This window comes from Hyaena hyaena, unplaced genomic scaffold, assembly GCF_003009895.1.
Source record: "Hyaena hyaena isolate Hyena2069 unplaced genomic scaffold, ASM300989v1 scaffold_38, whole genome shotgun sequence".
Lineage (NCBI taxonomy): Eukaryota > Metazoa > Chordata > Mammalia > Carnivora > Hyaenidae > Hyaena > Hyaena hyaena.
Window position 1 is genome coordinate 4,363,179 of NW_024080670.1, and position 19,195 is coordinate 4,382,373.

At 57.9% G+C, this 19,195-nt stretch overlaps 2 protein-coding genes across 3 annotated transcripts in view; one reads left to right on the plus strand and one right to left on the minus strand.

Annotated features, from left to right (window-relative positions):
* Positions 1-8,143: 8,143 nt before the first annotated feature.
* Positions 8,144-12,788, minus strand: CDK9 (cyclin dependent kinase 9). 2 transcript variants are annotated; one of them, XM_039229649.1, is made up of 8 exons: positions 12,089-12,788; positions 11,527-11,608; positions 10,690-10,780; positions 10,436-10,531; positions 10,166-10,332; positions 9,877-10,048; positions 9,571-9,719; positions 8,144-9,077 (listed from the first exon to the last, which is right to left on the minus strand). In XM_039229649.1, the coding sequence occupies exons 1-8, from the start codon at positions 12,544-12,546 to the stop codon at positions 8,712-8,714; spliced, it is 1,581 nt and encodes a 526-aa protein (XP_039085580.1). In that variant the 5' UTR covers positions 12,547-12,788; the 3' UTR covers positions 8,144-8,711. The 2 variants fall into 2 exon arrangements, with proteins under 2 accessions (XP_039085580.1, XP_039085581.1); XM_039229650.1 differs by lacking the exon at positions 10,436-10,531 and having other exon boundaries at positions 12,089-12,776.
* Positions 12,789-18,936: 6,148 nt separating this feature from the next.
* SH2D3C (SH2 domain containing 3C) overlaps positions 18,937-19,195 on the plus strand; it is a 29,634-nt gene continuing 29,375 nt past the window's right edge. The window contains exon 1 of the mRNA XM_039229547.1: positions 18,937-18,973. Coding sequence (XP_039085478.1) covers positions 18,937-18,973 — 37 coding nt within the window. The remainder of the gene's footprint in view (positions 18,974-19,195) is intronic.

The following is a 19,195-nucleotide window of genomic DNA, read 5'->3' on the forward strand; positions in this document are numbered from 1 at the left end:
TCCTGAAGCCCTTTGTTCTCTGGGCCTCCCTGATGCCTCCCTCCCTGGTTCATCCTCTTCCCTCTTGCTGGCTGCACCCTCCCCCTCCTGCGTCTTTATGATGAAGACCGGGGGCTCCTGTGTCTCTCTCCAAGGTCCCACATCTGGGGTGACATCTGACTTTCAAACGTTCCTCTTCAGGGGCACCTGGGTGGCTTAGTCGGTTAAGCGTCCGACTTTCACTTAGGTCATGATCTAAAGGTTCGTGGGTTCAAGCCCCGCGTCGGGCTCTGTGCTGACTGCCAGCTCAGAGCCTGGAGCCTGTTTCAGTCTGTGACTCCCTCTCTCTCTGACCCTCCCCTGCTCACGCTGTCTCTCTCTCTCTCTCCTAGAAATAAATAAAACATTAAAAGAAAAAAAAAGACAATCAGATCGTGCCTCTCTTCTGCTTAAACCCACCCAGTGCGTTCCCATCGCATTTAGGACGAAATCCAAGCTTTTGAACTACGCTTCTCTTACCATCACCCCAGCTCTGCTGGCCTTCTCTCTGATCCTAAGATACACCAGGCTCACACCCACCTCTGCAAAGGTCCACGTCTAGTGAGCCCTTAGCATTAAAGGTATTCATGTAACCCTCACAACAGCTTTTCGAGCACTGTGATCATCCTCACTATACAGATGGGAAACTGAGGCACAGAGTGGTTACTCAGCCAGCTGAAGGTCACACAGAAAATGCAGGACAAAGCCTCAGTGCTTTTGCACTGGTGGTTCCCTCTGCCTAGACTGTTCTTCTGCCCTAAAGTTCCCATGACCTACTCTCCGTCATCCCAGGTTTCTGCTCCAATGTCACCTTCTTGCCACGTCCTGCTGGCCAACTGCCCTTTTGTCCAGCAGGTGGGGACACTGAGGCCCAGCAGGGGGCCAAACTGAACTGGGACCAGGCATGGCTCCACGGATGTTCTTGAGGTATCCCCGGGGTCCCCACCCACGGCCAGGTGTGTGCTGTGAGGCCACGTGGTGTGGCAGGCCACAGAGAGACTGGTTTCAGTCTGGCCTCCTCCCCGGGGGCCTGGGTGCTCACTGAGCCCCTGACGCTTTCTCTGCTCAAACCTGACAGCAACTATTTTACCAATTTTTGGAGGGGGAAAAAGGGTGAGCAATTTTTTTTTTCCAACTGGTAATCTCACTCTGCAGCCGCGATTGTCTTCGGCACCTGCTCCCTGGGGTGTGAGATTTACGAGCCTCCTCCTTGCCAGGCGCTGTGCTGGGCCCATTTGTCAGGTGAGGAACTGAGGCCCGGAAGGGCACCATCACCCACGAAGCTCACCAGCTGGCAAGTAGCACAGCAAGGATTCCGCTCAGCCCCAGCTCCATTTGATTCCAGCTACGACTGATCTATTCTTTCAATTTTGTTTATTTTTAAATTTTAAAGTAATCTCTAAAGAGAGTAGAGGCTCTCTCTCTTAAAGAGAGTAGGGGCTCGAACTCACGACCCCTAGATTGAGAGTCATGTGCTCTCCTGACTGAGCCAGCCAGGAGCCCGTGACATGGATTTTCTGAAATAAGAGTTAACATGAATTCTTTCTGGTCGGCACTGTGCGGAGACCTTCATGCATGGGACCCACTTCTCAGGGGAAGTAACAAAGGCCCAGTAGGGAAAGTAGCTTAGCCATCCACAGGGGTCTGGAATGCCGAGCCCCAGACTCTACCCCTAGGCCACCCCTGCCCCCTACCTGCCCTGTGCTCTGTGAGGTGACCTGGTCATTTGATTAATGGGGCTCTAGACTGAGCTGACTCATACTTTTAGAGGGAGGCCCGACTGCCTTGAGGAGCTGTGTGAAATGCCAGTACCCCACAGCCCTGGGGAGCTGCCCTCATTTCCCTCTCCCTGGGTGAGGGGACCCACACCGTGTGACCCTGGGCCAGTCACCTCACCTCCCTTGGGTCCTCAGCCTCTAAGTGAAGGGGGCCTAGATGACCTCTCAGGAGGTACTGCTCTCAAACCCTGGCATTGGGGGCCGCCCCTCCTCTGCTGCAGAGCAGAAGGTTTCATGGGTCTGGAAGGTCTGGGTAAGAGCGGCCTGACCTGGTGTGCAGCCCCAAGGTTCGCTGGCTGATGGCAGCCCTGGCTGTTCTGGCCTGGAATTCAGACTACAGCCCTGAGAGTCAGGGACATCCTGACTCGTGTACCCATTCAGCAGAGGAGAAAACTGAGGCTTGACGAGGCCAGGCAACCTGTCCAGTGCCTGTCAGGACATGCAGTTTGATCTCCCTTGGACTCCGGAAGCCCTAGCCAGGGTTCTCCAGAGCCTGGGCCAGTCTCTTTACCTCTGAACCCCATTTCCTCATCTGTAAAATGGGCATCACAGTCGTGCCCACCCCAGAGGGCTGGGATAAGGCAGACCGAGAGGGCGCTGGGCCCTGAGCACAGAGCAGGGGCTCCACATGGAAGCCGAGGTTAGAAATCTTTAACAGGCTGAGTCCTTAACTGCTCGCAATCACACCTTCCAGCTCTATAAAATGGAAACAAGACGGGAACAGAGCCCAGCAGGTAGTGAGCATTAGATGAATGTTACCACTGTTGCTACTATCGTTATTATCGTTATTATGATCGCAGCGGACAGCCCTACCTTATAGAGCCATCCTGAGGTCACTCTCAGGTGACAGCCTGTCTACGGGTCACGTACCGGTTTCCCGGGAGTGCAGGAAGTCCCTTGAAGGGCCTCTGCACCACCCGCGGCCGCTTTCAGTTCTGCTCTGGAGACCCTCCCCCACTTCCTCAAGAGTCTCCCCACAACCAGAGTGGGCGGGGGCTTCCGTGGAGCCCCCAGCCGGGTTAAAAGGTGGAACTGAGGCCACAGGGGGGCCCCTGATCACCCCAAGCCTGTGGAACAAGGTTTATGGATCACAAGGTCTGCCCCTGGGGCCCTGCCAAGTGTGGGACTGTCACTGATGTGGCCTTGGGCCCCTGAGAGATATTGACATTCGTTACACAAAAGAAAGAAATGGAAGCTTAGAGAGGCAGGCCACCTGCCGGAGGGAAGCGAGCTCTCCTACCTGGAAGGAGGCCGTTTTAGCTGAGAGGGGACCCCCGGATGGGCCTGGCTGCTCCACTGGTTGCCTTCCAGCGAGTCTTGTCAGCCACCGCCTAGGAGGCAGCCAGGAACCTGGTACCTTTCGTCCCTGGGCTTCCCGCACCCCAGCGGGGCTGGGCACAAAGTGACTCATGGGGGGGGGCACCTCTGTCGAGCCTGCCCCGCCCGGGGTTCAACCGGGCCACAGAAAGGAAGGGGAGTCGGTGGCGGCGGGCAGGGGGTCCCTCTGCCCGCCTGATGGCCCGCGCCTCCCCGTGTGCAGGGAGGCAGGCCTCACCTGATAGGTGCTTGTGCTCATCCTGGGATCTGCCCAGGGAGGGACCTCTCAGCTGAATCGCCCAAGTTAAAGAACCACCTAGCAGAGGTTAAAGGTGAGTGGAAAGGTGGGGGCTGCTGAGGGAAGGGGCCACTTGGGAGACTTCCAGACCCTGGGGCTGGGCTTCCTGCAGAGCAGGGCTGGCCTTACCTGGCCTCTTATCACGGGCCCATCTCCCCTTACAGTTCGGGCTTTGCCAGGCTGGGGTCCCCGCGGACCAGGGGCAGGGCACTCGGGCACCCTCGACCTGGGGAGTCAGAGCCTACAGAGGGGGAGAGGCTGTGTTTCACCAAATCATCTGCTCAGAAAGGAGCCAGGCCACAGACTGAGCTCCTGGCCTGCAGGGTGACACGGAGGGCCTGCCCGAAGGAGCTGGTGAAGGCCTTCCCCACCGGTGCGACCCGGCCTCTTCAACCACCTGCATTGCGAGCGGACTCCAGGGAGTGGTTGAGACTCGCAGATGCCTGGCGCTCCATTACGTGCCTCAGGGCAATGCCCCATAAGGCCCTGCCCTCTGGGAGCTTCTTTCAGGCCACGCAGCTCCCTTCAAAGACGGGCCGATGCATCCAGCTCCCCAGGGTGTGAGGCTGGTTAGTCCAGGTCTCTCTGGGGGTGCTCTGTGCTTGGGGAGCCTAGAGCCCGCAGCTCCAGGGCTTGGGGCCTGCTTTGTTGTTTTCAGATACGGTTTGAATACAGGTGTAAAATTATTAAGTAAGGAAGTAGGAGAAAACAGGGGAACATGACGGACAAAACCATCCAGAAAAACCCTGGACAATGGTTTAATGTGATTCTTTTGCTCATAAAATGATTTCAGGTAACAGGTATTTTGTAACCTGCTCTTTCCACCTGTTGTTTCTGGAACAGCTTTCTGTCCCAGTGCGCACATGTCCCGTCCACATCCTTTTTGCCAGCTACGTAGCATCCTATTCCAGACCCCTGACCAGCAGCGTGGGACTCGCCAGTCAGCCTGTTAGAGGCACCCACCCCGACCCTGGAGTCATGGATTTGGACAGGTGTTGGAGGTGAAGAGCTGCTTTGATTTACGCAGGCCCAGGGAGGTTTCCCCCAGCTTTTCCACACACGGGGCTGCCCTGAACATCATGGACACACTCGGAGGAGGGAGCAGAGAACGGATGAGGGGTGTAGCCTGAGGTTACAGACATCGTGTGGCCCCTGTACACCTGGCCATACGGCCCTCTGTCTTCAGGACGAGAATCAACAACATATACTGGGTCATTCCACGGTGTCCAGGCTCTTATTTCAGACTATCCAAGACTAGCTGCATCCCTAATCTTTCTTAGTTTTTTTGTTTTTGGAGCGCTCGAGCAGAGGAGGGACGGAGAGAATCTTAAGCAGGCACCATGCTCAGTGCAGAGCCCAACACAGGGCTCGAGCCCATGACCATGAGATCATGACCTGAGCCAAAATCAAGTCAGACGCCCAACCGACTAAGCCACCCAGGGGCCCCCCTAATCTTTCTTTACAGTAGGTCCCGTTCTCCCATAATCCTGCTGTTCCCGGCGGGCCTTCCTCTGAAACACCCACCACGGACCCCGACGTGGCTATGCCTGTCGGGCAGCCCTCACTCCCATCGTTGGACCCATCAGCTGTGCTCATCCAGGCGACCACTCCCTCCTCCCCAGAACACCCTCTCCCTCTGGGGCGCCTGGGTGGCTCAGTGGGTTAAGGGCCCAACTTCGGCTCAGATCATGATCTCCCGGTTTAGGAGTTCAAGCCCCACATTGGGCTCCATGCTGACAGCTGGGAGCCTGGAGCCTGCTTCGGATTCTGGGTCTCCCTTGCTCTCTCTTCTTCTCCCGCTCACACTCTGCCTGTCTCTCTCCCTTGCTCTCTCTTCTCCCGCTCACACTCTGCCTGTCTCTCGCTCTCAAAAATAAACAAACATTTAAAAAAAAAAAAAAGAAAAGCCTCTCTGATCCCTTCTTACCTCATTGGTTGCTGCTATTGATTCTCTGAGGATGTCTGAACACTGGAGGGCCCGGGGTCACAGTCTCTTGTTCTCTCCACTCTTGACACATGCTCTCCTCCTGTTTGGGCTTTTACAAACCACCGTGCTGTGCTGGCAGCTCCCAGAGGTGTGCCCCCAGCCCAGATTCCGGGGGCCCTGAGCCAGCTTTAGACAAACACCTGCCCACTCAACTGGATGTCCATCTGCCGTCTCCATCTCACCATGCTGAGCCACCACCAGTGCGCCGGCCCCATCTCCCTCAGCCTCCGGTCTCAAGGGATGGAAGCCCCTTCGTCCCTCCAGCAAAGCCCGGGACTCTCAGCTCCCTTCCTTCACACTCACATCCAACCTGGAAATACAACTGCCCTCGCGGCCACCCATAAATCAACGCGCTCGCCACTGGCTGTATTAATGACCTGGTCTGAGCCCCCGCCACCTCGGGTCCAGACTATTCCAGCAGCCTCAGCTGTTCCCCCTGCTTCCAGCTCTGCCCAAGTTTGTCTCAACATAGTCACTGCGACCTTTTAAAGTTCTTTTTAATGTTTATTTTTTTTTCCCAATGTTTTATTTATTTCTGAGAGAGAGGGAGACAGCATGAGGAGGGGAGGGTCAGAGAGAGGGAGACACAGAATCTGAAGCAGGCTCCAGGCTCTGAGCTGTCAGCACAGAGCCAGATGCGGGGCTCAAACCCACAAACCGTGAGATCAAGACCTGAGCCGAAGTCAGATGCTTAATTGACTGAGCCACCCAGGCGCCCCAATGTTTATTTCTGAGAGAAAGAGCATGAGCAGGGGAGGGGCAGAGAGGGGGAGACACAGAATCCGAAGCAACTCCAGGCTCTGAGCTATCAGCACAGAGCCCAATGTGGGCTCGAACTCACAGTGAGATCACGACCTGAGCCGAAGGCGCCCTGTGTCACCGCAACTTTTTAAAACGCTGTGCACCCCCCCCCACCCCGCCCGCACAAGGCTCTCTCAAAGCCTCCTAGCCTCGGGTCTGGAACTGGTGCCACCCGACACCCCCACCGACACCCCCTTTCTCTTGGGATCTCTGCTCCTGTCACCCAGAGCCCCTCAACTGCCCCCTACTCTTTTCCCCTCTCATTCCACTTTGTGGTTTTCCCCGCAGTTTACCGCATCGGACTAGTTTGAACCTACTAGAATGTGAGTTGCATAGAGGTGGGAGCGCCCACTGCTTCGTAGCTGTGTCGAGTCTAGAAGTCTGGTCCACGGCAGACAGACCATAAATAAGCGAACGAAGGAACGACACTATCAGGACGGTAGGGAGGATTCGATGAGGTAACCGGCTGTCACTGAGCGTCAATGGAAACTTCTGTCAATTGCTGGGTCGGAGAACATGAGCCTCTTTTGGAGAAGCTTTTTAGCCTCTGGAGAAAAAGACCGCGCCTTGAACCATTCGGCCAGGCCCGGGAGTTTTGCCTCATCAGGTCACTCAAAACCTACTGACTCGACAGCCATTAGGACCCCTCGCCATCGTTTCCAAATAGATTTGCTTCCTTCCTAGCTGCATGGAGCAGAGTAAACCCCATGTCCACCTGGAGCCTCAGTACGCGACCTTATTTGGAAAGGTCTTTGCGCGTGTAGCTTGAGATCATATTGGACCAAGATGGATCCGAAATCCAGTGACCGGGGTCCTCATCGGGGAGACAGCCGCACACAGAAGGACGACGACCCGGTGCAGATGGAGGCAGGGACGCAGACCCGAGAGGCACATCTACAGGCCAAGGAAAGCCAAGGACTGGCAGCCATCACCAGGCGCTAGGAGACAGGCGTGGAACATTCTCTCGCAGAGCCGCATTGGCGAACCCTGCTGACACCTGCATTTCAGGCTTCTAGCTTCCGGAACCCTGACAGAACACGTGTCTGTTGTAAACCAGCCAGTCCGTGTGATTCCCTACAGCAGCCCTGAGCACTCAAGGCGCCAGTCAAGTGGTGTGTTTGGTTTTACTTCTGGCCTTTCGTGGAGCTGAGATCTGGGTCCGTTTCTGCAGGGACAGTTCTGGGAAGAGGTTTTGCTGATCTTCCTTTGGGGACTCCTTTCCAAAGGCCTCTGCCTGTGACCAGAGTGTAAAAAATTTGCCTCCAATGTCTTTCCTCAGCTTCACGCTCACAGGAGACGTATCCGCCAGAACGTGCTTCTTGTCCAAGGAGTCCACCTCCCAGGCCTGACACTCCAGCTGGCACACGGCTCTGTCCTCCTGCCTGCCCACTCCCCATCCTAATCCAGGCGGCTGCCACCTCCCGAGCCCCTAAAGATCCTTTAAACTGCTCTGGTTCTTTCTCTCGCCTCCCCTAGGCCACCCACTACGCAGCAGCCCGAGGGCCCTTCGCAAGCTGCGCATCTAACGGCGGCCATTCTGATTAAGAGCTTTCTGCGGCCTCCGGCGCCCGTGAGTCAAGTGTGGACCCGTCCGTCAGCCACAGCGGATGGGGTCACTGCTACAGACGCAGCTGACCGCGGACCCTCCCGGGTCCCCTCTCCAGGGAACTGACACCCTGTTTCACCTGTCTTCCCTTTTCCCCTGACACTGAGTGGGGAGGACGAAGGGAGCGTCATGACAGGTGTTCTGGAAGGTACTCAAAAGAAAAAAAAAAAAAAAAGGTCCCTTGCAGTTATGTCCGGAGACAAGAACGGGGATGAAGAAAAGAGCCAAGAGTTGACAAGTCAAACCTCAACAGTTAGGCCCAACGTGCTGGCCACAGGGTTAAGAGCTGGCGGTCTGAACACAGAACACAGCACATAACCACTTACTGGGGGGGAAAAAAAAAAAAAAAAGAGTCAACTTTAATTGTAACTGACCAAACAGTGCGTCCAGGAACGCCTCCCAACAACCGAACAAAAAAAAACACGATAAAATGTTGTATTAAAGAAACCAAGTCCTTGCCAGCCCCGGAGCTTCGGACGGTTGGGCCGAGACCGGCCCGTTCCCGAGCCCAATTCTGTCCCCCACGCCAAGTTTCTCATCTCGAGAGGAAGGGCTGGCGGTGGGCGAGGGGCCTGTCCCCTCCTCCGGTCACGCTGGGAACACTCTGAAAGTCACTGGCGGGGCGTGCCTCTCCTCCCACCCCGATCCTGTCTGAAAGTAAACAGAGACCCTCTGGCGATCATCTTGAACGCCAGGGGACAAGCGGAGGCAGCCCCCGTGCCATCCTGGGCTTGTAGCCAAAGCTTTCCTCCAGTCCACTCGGCTGGCCTTCCTGGCGCCCAGGGTGGGGATTAAATAAAATAAAGCACTAGAGAAAACTCAAATGCCCCGTGACCTCCACAACGCAAGTCACACAGCAGGAGAAAAACCAAAACTGCCCTAATGCGAAGCGCCGGCAGCCGGCCCTCAGAACACACGCTCGAACTCCGTCTGGTTGGTGGTGGCGGGATTGCGGCTCTGGTTGGTGGACTGCTGGGTGATCTGGCTGCCCTTTCGGCGTGGTGGCGCCAGGTACTCGAACATGGACGTCAGGTGGGTGGAGAGCATGCCCTTGAGATCCGAGGGCATGGGGTCGGACCAGAAGAAGTCGTGGTTAAGGGCGTCGTCGCTGTCGATGCGCTGGGCGGGATCCAGCACCAGCAACTTGTCGATGAGGTCCAGCGCGTAGGGGTCACGCACATAGGCCTTCAGCCTGTCCTTCACCTTCCGCTTCTGGCCCTTGACTAGGTCCAGTTTCTCAAACAGCTCGTACTTGTCCACGTTGGGCCACACCTGGGCGGGAGGCATGGGGAGAGGATGGCGTCAATTCAGGGGGCGCGTGGCTTTGTCCACTGGTTAGGCACCTGAAGGGACTAAAACTTCACCTCTCAGATGCTCCCAGACCACCCCCGGAGGGCGAACTTGACTGCTCCAGGGTGTGGAGCAGCAGTGACCAGTGTCTCCGGCACATACCAAGTGCCGAGCCCTTTTACACAAATCACCTACAATGTATTCACCAAGCCCGATATGGATGTCGTCGTTTCACAGAAGAGAAAACTCAATTCTGAGGTGAGGGATTCAAATGCCCTCCCCGAGGCCACAGAACCGTGATGGGGGCGAGAGCTGAACACTGCCTGTGCGGCTCCAAAGACCAGGCCCTGTCCCTCCACTGGCCACCTCTCCAGGGCTTTCCTTCCACTCCACTCCCTGTTCCTCCCTTGCCAGGAGGACTTCCGGATCTCTGCTTCCTGTGGGGACCCTGGGGACCTGCAGCCTGGTCACGCACCTCGGGGGTGATGGAGCCACAGAGCTGGCTGATGAGGGCAAGCTGGTGCTGCTCCGTGTTGCCCTGCATGATAGGGCTGCGTGTCCACATCTCCGCCATGATGCACCCGGCACCCCAGAGGTCAATGGGGGGGCCGTAGTCCCGCTCCCCTGGGAAGAAGAGCGCACCGGGAGGGCCCCTTGAGCCCGAGGGCCTCCTGAGACACAATGCCCCAGGGCCGGCGGCTCAAGAAGCCCTGGCAGTGGGGGACTGAGGCCGGGTAAGTGGCCAGCCCCTGCCCCCCTCCGCCCGCTCCGGAGTCCTCACCGAGCAACAGCTCCGGTGGCCGGTACCAGAGCGTCACCACACGGTTGGTATAGCGGTTGGGCTGGCTGTTCTTTGCCAGGCTGAAAGCCCGGGCCAGCCCGAAGTCTGCCAGCTTCAGAACCCCATCGCGGGTGATGAGCACGTTAGCTGCCTTCATGTCCCTGTGCAAGATCTGCAGGAAGCGCAAGAGGGCCCGATCAGGTTTCCGAGGGCCTCCAGGCACACCCGCCCAGCAGTGGGAGCAGAGGCCACCCCAAGCCTCGGTCCCTTCCCCCGTTCGGACCCCCACCTTGTTTCTATGGATGTAGTAGAGGCCGTTGAGCAACATCTGCATGACCTTCTTGATCTCAGACAGTGTGAACTTGACCAAGACGTTGCTCAGCAGCCCGGCAAGGTCATGCTCGCAGAAGTCAAACACGAGGTATATACTGCCCTTGCAACGGTTGTAGGGGGAAGCTAAGGCGGGAAGAATGGGGAAGGGGGTGAGGAAAAGAAAGTAAAAAACCCCATGTGCAACTCATTTGCCCACAGCCAGCTTCTACCCTTCCAGCCCACGGACACTCGGATATCCAGCTGTGCATTCCTTCACTGGCCAACTCTTTGCTGAGTGCCTCCTCTGGGCCAGGTGCTGTGGCAGCCCCCGGGGCAGCAAGAGCTATGACAAAAGGACCCGAGAAAGCAGTCACAGTCGGTATGTCTGGGTTAAGAGGAGGCAATTTAAGCACGTCCACTTCCAACTTTGCAAACAAAGCCTTAGGCTGTTAAGCCTCATTTTCCCCATCTGAAGACGGGGATACGATCCCAGCAACTTACCTTTGGTTCGGCAGATCTCAATCAAGTTAACCACGTTCTCGTGTTTTAGAAGCTGGAGGATCTTGATTTCCCGCAGGGCTGTGATGGGGAACTGAGTGAAAGAAAGAAAGGAGGGGGGTTCAAAGGTGAGTGAGGGAACTACAGACCCACAAACAAGCCAAGAGTAAGGGGCACGGGTTGTAAAGAAGAGTCCAGCGGTCTCAGAGGTCTTTTCTGTAAAATGGGTGTTAAAAGTAGCACGCAGCCCTCAAGGAACTGGCTTGTGACAATGAACTGAGACGGTGGTACTTAACCCTACCCTGCTGGTCACTAAATGCTCCACTGTTTCTACAACCCTTAAAGTCAGTTCTATGCCTGTGTGTAACCTACTAGGTGGGAACAAAAGCAGCTATAAAGAAATTTCCTTGCTAAGAATCAGGTCTCTGGGAAGCTGGACTACAGCTAAAACGAGGTATGGGAAGGGACTGTTCCTTTTCAGCGGAGTACCAGTCACCCTCGTAAGGCCACTGCATGGAATTTCTTTTAATGCTACGCAAAACAAACGCGAAGTCAAGAGTGTTTAAAAGCTTCCTAACTTGAGGAACCGAGGCGCACTCTGCAAGCATGGGCTCCCCCTCCTGGCCCCAACCGTATTTACCTAAATATGAAATATTAAAGGCTCTAAAACATTTGAACAAAAAAACTTAACTGGGAAGTCAAATTCCCTGGAATACGGAAACTCCCAAACTACCACACCTCCACGGACTCCCGACGTGAAAGCCCTAGCAGAAGTAGGGTGGAAACCCAACCCGGCGCCCAGAGGAAGCCCGCAGGCCCGCCCGCCCCGCCCTTACTCACCCCCTCCTTCTCGTTCTCCATCAGCACTTTCTTCAAAGCCACCTTTTTGCCGGTCTTACGGTGCTTTGCCTTAAATACCTCCCTGCAGGCCGAGAGGGGGACCCAAGAGGTTTCATCAGGCCGTTTCTGCTGGACCCGCCCCTCCCCCACCTGAGGAGGAGGGAAGAAAAAAGGGATTCCCCGGGCAGGGCTGGGCCAGGTACCCAGGGCACTAGCCTACTCTCCCCCCCATCTCCCCCCGACTATCTACGGTCCCTGGTCCCTCTCCAAGCCTCTACTTCCTTCCCTTGGCCTCTTCAACCCGGCTTCTCTTGGAGAGTCCGCTCCGCTCGCAGGCTCCTCTCTGCAACCCCTCCCCGCCCCCCATCACGGGCCTCAGGCTCCTCCCCGCCAGCCGGCTCCGTCGGGCCCAGGCGGGCTGCGGCGCGGCCTAGCGAGACCAGAGGACAAGTCTGGTGCTCTGTGGCTTCCCGACCACGCTGGGTCCGACCCTGGGCGTCCCGACGTCGGCCCTGAGGGTTGCAGGCCCAGGGCTCCCGGTCCCCCGGGGGCGCAGCCTTACCCGAAGGTGCCTTGGCCGATCTTAGCGAGCTTCTCATATTTGGTCACCTCATCACAAAAGGGGCACTCCACCGAGTCGTACTGCTTTGCCATGGCTGCCTCCAGTGCGCCGCCGCCGCCGCCCCCAGCCGCCGCCGCCGCCGCCGCCGCCGCCGCCGCCGCTCCCGCTCCGGGTCCAGCCGCCGTGCTCCAGGCCCCTCCGCGGCCGCGCCACTTCCGCCTCCACGGCCACTTCCGGCCTCGCGGCGCCGACCCCGCCTCTTCCGCCCGCCGCCCGCCGCCAGGCCCCCTGGGACTTGTAGTTCCCGGGAGGCCAGGAGGAGCCGGAGCTGCAGAGGCGCCTCCGCCGCCGCCACTGCCCCCGCCTCCGCCGCCACCACTGCTGGCAGCGGCCCCGATCGGGGGCGCGGGGAGCCGGGGCGCCGGGGCTGGGGCTCGGGGCGGTGCGTCCCGCTGCATCGGCCCGGGTCGCCGCTGCTGCCGAAGCCGCTGCCGCTCTGGCGCCCGATCCGGGGCCAGCCGCAGTGCCCTGCTCCTCCTCCTCCGACGGCACCGCCTCCGCCGGGCTGCGCGGAGCGGCGGGCGGGGTGGGGGGGGTGGTGGCCCCCGAGCCGCGGCCTGGGGGCTCCCTGGCCGGGCCCGGGCCCGGGGCGGCCGGGCGAGGGGGCGAGACGGAAAGAGCCGACGAGGAGGCGGCCGGAGAGCCCGGGAGGGGGCGCGTTATAAAGGGGGAGGTGCCCCGGCCTCGCCCTCCCCTCCCCCTCCGCCCGCCCCCTCCCTCCTCCCTCCCACCCTCCGCGGCCGCACCTGCCGCCGCCGCCGCCGCCCGCCCGCTGTCCGCCGGCCGCCCTCGGCGCGTCACCGCCCGCGGCCCCTCCTCCGCCTTCGGAGGTGGGGCCCCGCGCTCCACACCTGGCTGCGGGGCGCCTCGCCGCGTGCCTCAGTTTACCCCCACATGCCAGCTGCTGCGGAGAGTCCTTTTCTCCCCGGCTCAGAGTGCCCCTCCACCGGCGAAGGCGGGAGGCGCCGAGGGAGCGGCCTCTGGTCCTGGGAGGAGAGAACGGCCCCCGCCGCCGCCTCCCCGGGCCTCAGCCACCCGCCGTTGACATGGCAACCGACGGCCGCTAGGGGGCGCGGCGACACTGGAGGCGGCGGAAGAGCTACGCCTGGGCCTTCCAGCCCTGGACCCCCTGTTCCCTGGGAGGCAAGGATGAGGCCCACGGGAGCCCAGTCCCCCACCAGCTGTGCCCGAGCTGGTCAACCCCGGGTCAGTAATTACAAAAATAGCTAGTGTTCACTCCGAACCCCCGTGTGCTCAGGAATTGCTGGGCTTTCCTGCTGAATCCTGAATCAACCGCTTGATAGTCAGGATCACTAACCCACTTTACAGAAGAGGGCATTGAGACTCAGAGAAGTGAGGTCATTTGCCCAAGGTCACAGAGTGAAAGCGCTGGGACTGGAACCTGGTCTGTCTGATTCTGAAGAGGATTCTCCTGAGTCCATCTATTTACAGTGTAGCCAGGGATACAGTGTGCTTGTTTGAGGCCTGCTGTCATGCCAGGCACCAAGCCCACCACCCATCTCCTTCTCTGACCCTGTGCCCCCTTCCCCTGCTACACCCCTTCCCCGGGCATCTTCCTGCTCTCTTCCCACCTCCACGAGCCTCTCGATCCTTCCTCCAGCTCTACTCAACAATCAGCCCATAGCAAAGCTGTGCTTTCTACATTCTCTGTCTTCAGGAAAACCCAAGTTGTGATATTGGAGGCTCTTTCCAGCTCCCTCCCAGGCTGTGGCCGCAGGATTCTCCCTCATGTTGTTTCCTAACTCCCTGGACCTTCCTGCCTTCAGGGCTGTGCCCCTCAATGGCACCCTGTTTCCTGTCTCCCTGCAGGAAGCCCTCAGGGTGGCCCTGCACCTCTTACTCCCCACAGCGTGGCCTTGCAGGTCTGGCGATCCTGGTGTCCATGGAGGCCCTGTCCTGGGGGAGGGCCTCAAGGGTCAGCCAAGTGGCAGCGAGCCCCCTCCTGAGGGAGTGTGAGGCCATCAAGGGTTTTAGGCAGTCAGGAGATGGGTCAGGGAGAGATCTGGGGTCAGCTTCATGGGTACACTGTGGAAGCAGGGAGGCCGTTGGCTAAATTGGGAGTGGGGAGGGCAAGGAGGGAAAAAACGCTAATAACTGTAGCAATTACGAGTTTTTGAGGCAAAATAAATGGTCCAACGCATACATTCAGCACTTTATGATAATTCACTTCTCACTCAGCTATACAAGATGGGTACTATTTTCACCTCCACTGTACACATAAAGGACACTGAAACGCAGAGGTAACATCGCCTGGCCGGGGTCAAACAGCTGACCAGCAGCCATGTTGGTATGTGAACCAGGTCAGTCTGGCGCAAAACCCCAAGCACTTGGCCGCATCAGGGCCCCCACCCATCTGGGCTGCGGGCAGAGCTAGGGCACAGCCACGACACAGGACTGCTGGCCTGGGTAGCCTGGATGCCCAGGGGAGGAATGGGAGGGGACAGTAGTATTGGGGACCTACCATGGTTTTGGGTGGCCTCCACCATCAGATTCTCAGCCCGGGTGGGTCCACTGCCTGTTTCCCACGAGCTCTGCCTAAGTCACATCCTGTGGGCAGACGCCTCAGCAGATGTTACGGTGATGTTGTCACCTCCACCCCACCGCCCCTACCCCGAACCCCAACATCCGCCAATCACTTCCCCTCCGAGCTTTGGGGCCTCAGCTTCCCCTGGCAGAAGCAGCCAGGAGCTCTTTGGAAGGCTACCCACGCTGCCCAGGCACAGGGTCCCGGATCATCCAGGGGGAAGTGTGAAGAAATTAGGTCCTATAGCTGGAAATGATTTCCTACCGGCTGACTTCTGAGTTGCTACTTTGAGGAAAATGTTTCCTGCTTCCGCGGATCAGCTAAGCCTGCAAAGCCAAGCACATGGCCAGTACTCAGTAAATGTTTGCTGACTAACTCACTGGACTCTGTGAGAGCCTCTCGTCCTGCTGTCGTTTAACAGTTAGAGAAACAGAGGCCCAGAGTAGAAGAGGGAGTCACTGGCCTGCTGCTTGACTCCGGCCCAGACCTTCTGTTTTTCTCGCCTGAGCAGGAACGGGGTTGGGGGACATATGGAGGAAAGGAGAAGACAGCCTCATGGTGGGCTGATCGAGGCTGCTCGTACGTCCCGGGAGAGAAAGGGGCACTGGATAGGGAAACATCAGAGAGAGGATGGTGGTGTGATGCTTGCAGCCCTGTTCGCCACGGACATTCTATTCTGTCCACACGAGCTGCGTGCTGACTCAGTACCCAGCCCTGTGCCAATATGTGTTGTTTCCTTGGAGCTTTGTAGCTCCCCTCTTAGGAGCTTGCTAGTATTGGGCCCAAGTTACAGAAGAGGAAACCGAGGCTCAGAGTGGCGATCTGGCCCGCACCAGGCCACACAACCAGGAAGTCATAAATCTGGGATTCAAAGCCACGTTTCTGCTTCCGAAACCCAGGGTCATTCACCACCAGCCTACACCACCCTCAGGACCTGACTAAGGATCGAGCCGGGGCAAGACTAAGACCTACAGCGGGCATGGGGCTGGTACAGATGTGTCGGGCAAATTCCTCCCTCGGGGAGCGTGAGGTCTGTTTGGAACATGCAAATAAAGACGCAAGTGAATGTAATATGGACGACGCTCGCAGGATAAGTGTTTTATTTCACTGCCACGAGATCGTGTGAGGGATGTTGTATTGGCCTCATTTTACTGAAGGGAAAAAGGGAGGCTCAGAAAGGTGACGTGACTTGCCCAAGGTCATGCACTTGGGGTCTGAATTCAGGTCCAATGCCTATGACTATGACATACCTGGCCAAACTGCTGGCAACGGAGTCACAGACTGGGGGAATGGGGCAGGAGGGAGGGGGCAGAAACCAGAGGAAGGTTCCCTAGGGCACTGTGGCGCAATCTGGGCCTGGAGCCCCGACCACACAGAGGCAAAACTTCTAGCCAGTGGACAGAAGGGCAGTATTCTGGGTGTGGGTCCGGCCTAAGCAGAAGCCTGGAGGCAGGAAAGCACTTGTGTGGTCAAGGTTGTGGAGCATGGGCTGCTCTGGGCCGGCCTCCAACGCAGGCTGAGGAGGGCCCGGGGGACAGCCACCCGCCAGCAGGTCCCCAGCCACACTCCCAACGGCCACTCAAGGCAGCACAAAGGGGGCTCTGAGCTCAGTGGAGCCGCCACACTGAGCCCCATTCATTCTCCCAAGGACGCGGCAATCGCGCTGGCGCCCGGGGCCGATGGCAGCTCTGGCCCAGCACTCACGGTGTACCTCGGCCTCACCTACACGGCCTCACCGGGGCAGGGGCTCGCAGCTCTCACACCCCGTGCCCTCCCCTGAGGTCTTCTTGGCCTGCGCCAGTCGGCCCCTGGCCTGAACCACCCCATCCCTCAGCAACGACCACCACTGGGGGCTGCTGAGACCACAGCGCACTAGCCTGGGCCAGTATTTTCTCTTTTCATGCTCCCAACAACCCCTGGAAATGGGAGCTACTTTGACCCTGTTTCACAGATAGAAACTGAGACCCAAAGAGGTAAAGTGACTTGTGAAGGGCCACACAGTGAGGCGAGAGTGACAGAAACCCAGCACTTAGCCCAAGTCACCGGGACTGCCTCCTGGGAGAGGAGCCAAGGGGGACCACCCTCTGCCTTCCATGAGGAAGACCACTCACAACCGCCAAGCCACAGGCCCCTCTCTCTTTTCTGACAACGAGAGGCGGGAGGGAGCACCGGCCTGGGAGCTAGGACACCTGGGTGTCTAGTCTCTGTTCCTCTGTAGCCTCAGTTTCCTCATCTGTGAAATGGGACAGTAGCAGCATTCACCTCACAGGTTGGTTCTAGGGACTCAGTGGATGACCTCTGGAGGCTTTGGCTCATGGTCACAGCTCAGTAGAAGGGCCTTCCCTTTCCAAATCCATGACCCAGAAACCTCATTCTTTCATCTGAACTTTGAACGCTCTTCCCATCCAGGTCTGTCTGTGAGGACTCTGACGTCCTGATGTCTCGGGCTGTGTCCCTTTTCCCCTCAGGGCCTCAGTTTCCCCCTCATCCCATTAAGAAGGTTCAGTCACATGCTTCCCCCACCAGGACCCATGACCCAGCTGCCAGGGGGTTTCTGGAGATGTAGGAGTGGAAGTTAGGACCTCAGGCTCCATAGCTGGACAAGTGGGTCCTAATTCCAGGTTAGTTGACTTTCAGGGAGCCTCAGTTTCCACATCTGTAAAATGGGGACAAGAAAAACAACATCTACCTCTTAGGACAGAAGGACTGAGCTTTCCGGCTGGAATGTACTAACTGATCAGAAGAAGTTAGTCATTGTTATTTTTACTGAGGGTGCAGGAAGGGCCCCCTCTGACCTTGGACTCCCTCTCTCATAGGCTCGGTTGCCAGCCTGGGGGCCCAGATAATAACGTCCAATCATGCTGGAGCCTCTGTGAGTTAACTGTGTGCGTGGCGTTTCTGCCCATTCTAGAGATCGGCGGACCAGGACTTCAGAGGCAGGAGTAACTTGTTTGCAGTACGCAGAGCTGGGATTTGAAGCCCCTGGCCTTGTGGTCACCCCAACCCCTGCAGCTGCTGACAGCCTCCGCGGGTTTCTGGGACAGTCTGTGTAGGTGAGTTTCATTTCTTCATCTCTGTCCTGCCCATGTGAGCATACACACGTACATGTGCGCACGCACACATGTTGTAGGGTGGCAAAGAATCCCGCTGTGGGCTAAGGGACCTAGACGGGTGAGATGTAACCCTGTCGGTGCCACCAACCTGCCATATGACCTGGGGCAGTCCCTCTGCCCGTGTGGTCCAGATTCTCCATCTCTGTATAATGGGCGTGGTTGGCCAAATTCTCACTGGGTCCCCACTGGATTATAAAGGAATGACCATGGGGCGCCTGGGTGGCTCAGTCGGTTAAGCGTCTGACTTCAGCTCAGGTCACGATCTCCTGGTTTGTGAGTTCGAGCCCCACATCAGGCTCTGTGCTGACAGCTCAGAGCCTGGAGCCTGCTTCAGATTCTGTGCCTCCCTCTCTCCACCCCTTGCCCACTCACACTCTGTCTCAAAAATAAATAAACATTAATATATATATATATATATAAAATAAATAAAAAGGAATGACCATGCCTCGATCCTCAGTGGACACTGATTCTGTGCCAGGCTTTGCACCAAACTGGACCCTGTGAGGCAGGCATTGCAAATACCCTCTGCTCACAGTGAGGAAACCGAGGCTCAGGGGAGTCAGCGGCTTAGCCACGATCACACAGTGACAAAGTAGCCAGCCAAGATTTGAACTTGGGTTTGGATGGGTCCCAGGGCCCCAGGCCTAGCCACAGCACGCTTCACTGCTGCCAGTCTTTCTCCAGGCACTGAGGCTTAGAACAAACTGCCCTGTGGGCAGGCCTGGCTCCCGGCACCCTTGCAGCCGCTGGCCAGACCCCCTGACAGCTGTCGGCAGGTTCCCCCCCCCGCAGCCCCCACCCAGTGGGCTCCATTCCCAGGGCCTGTGGTTTGTCTCCCCAGCCCTCCAGGTCCCATGGGCTGTGGTCTGCCCCCTGCCCCCACGGGCAAGGCCAAGGAGGCAGCCCACAGGGGCCTGGAATGGGGGAGGCCCTGGCCCCCGCCCCCTGTGGAGAGGATGGGGAGGGTGGAGCTGTGGGAGTTTCACTGGTTTAAAAATACACAGAGGAAGCGAGCGGCGAGAGGGTGCAAGAAAGGGGAAGGGGAGGTGAGGGAGAAACCTCAACGTTGATGTCCATTGTTGAGAGCCGCCACTTGCCTGCAGGCCAGGGGCTTTACACAACTTGCCAAGATGACGGAGGGGCCCAAGAAAGCCAGCAGAAAGTTCAGTGAGTGCACGGTGCCCTTGGCACTGTCCTTCATCTCTCCGTCTGTCCGTCCATCTCAGTCTCTCTCTGCATTGCTTCTTTCTCACTCTCTGGTTTCTGTTTCTCTTTCTGTCCATCTCTGTCCCTCTCCAGAGTTCCCTTGTCGCCTTCCCTCTGTCCCTCTGCACCGGTACCTCTCTCTGTCTCCAGCTGGTTTGGTTCTCCATCTCTGCTTCTTGTCTC

Coding starts and splice junctions, on each gene's coding strand:
- CDK9 (XM_039229649.1), bottom strand. CDS start 12,546: ATGCAGCGGGACGCACCGCCCCGAGCCCCAGCCCCGGCGCCCCGGCTC. Junction 11,609..12,088: donor ATCGGCCAAGGCACCTTCGG/GTAAGGCTGCGC, acceptor CTCGGCCTGCAG/GGAGGTATTTAAGGCAAAGC. Junction 10,049..10,165: donor ACTACATCCATAGAAACAAG/GTGGGGGTCCGA, acceptor CGCTTCCTGCAG/ATCTTGCACAGGGACATGAA.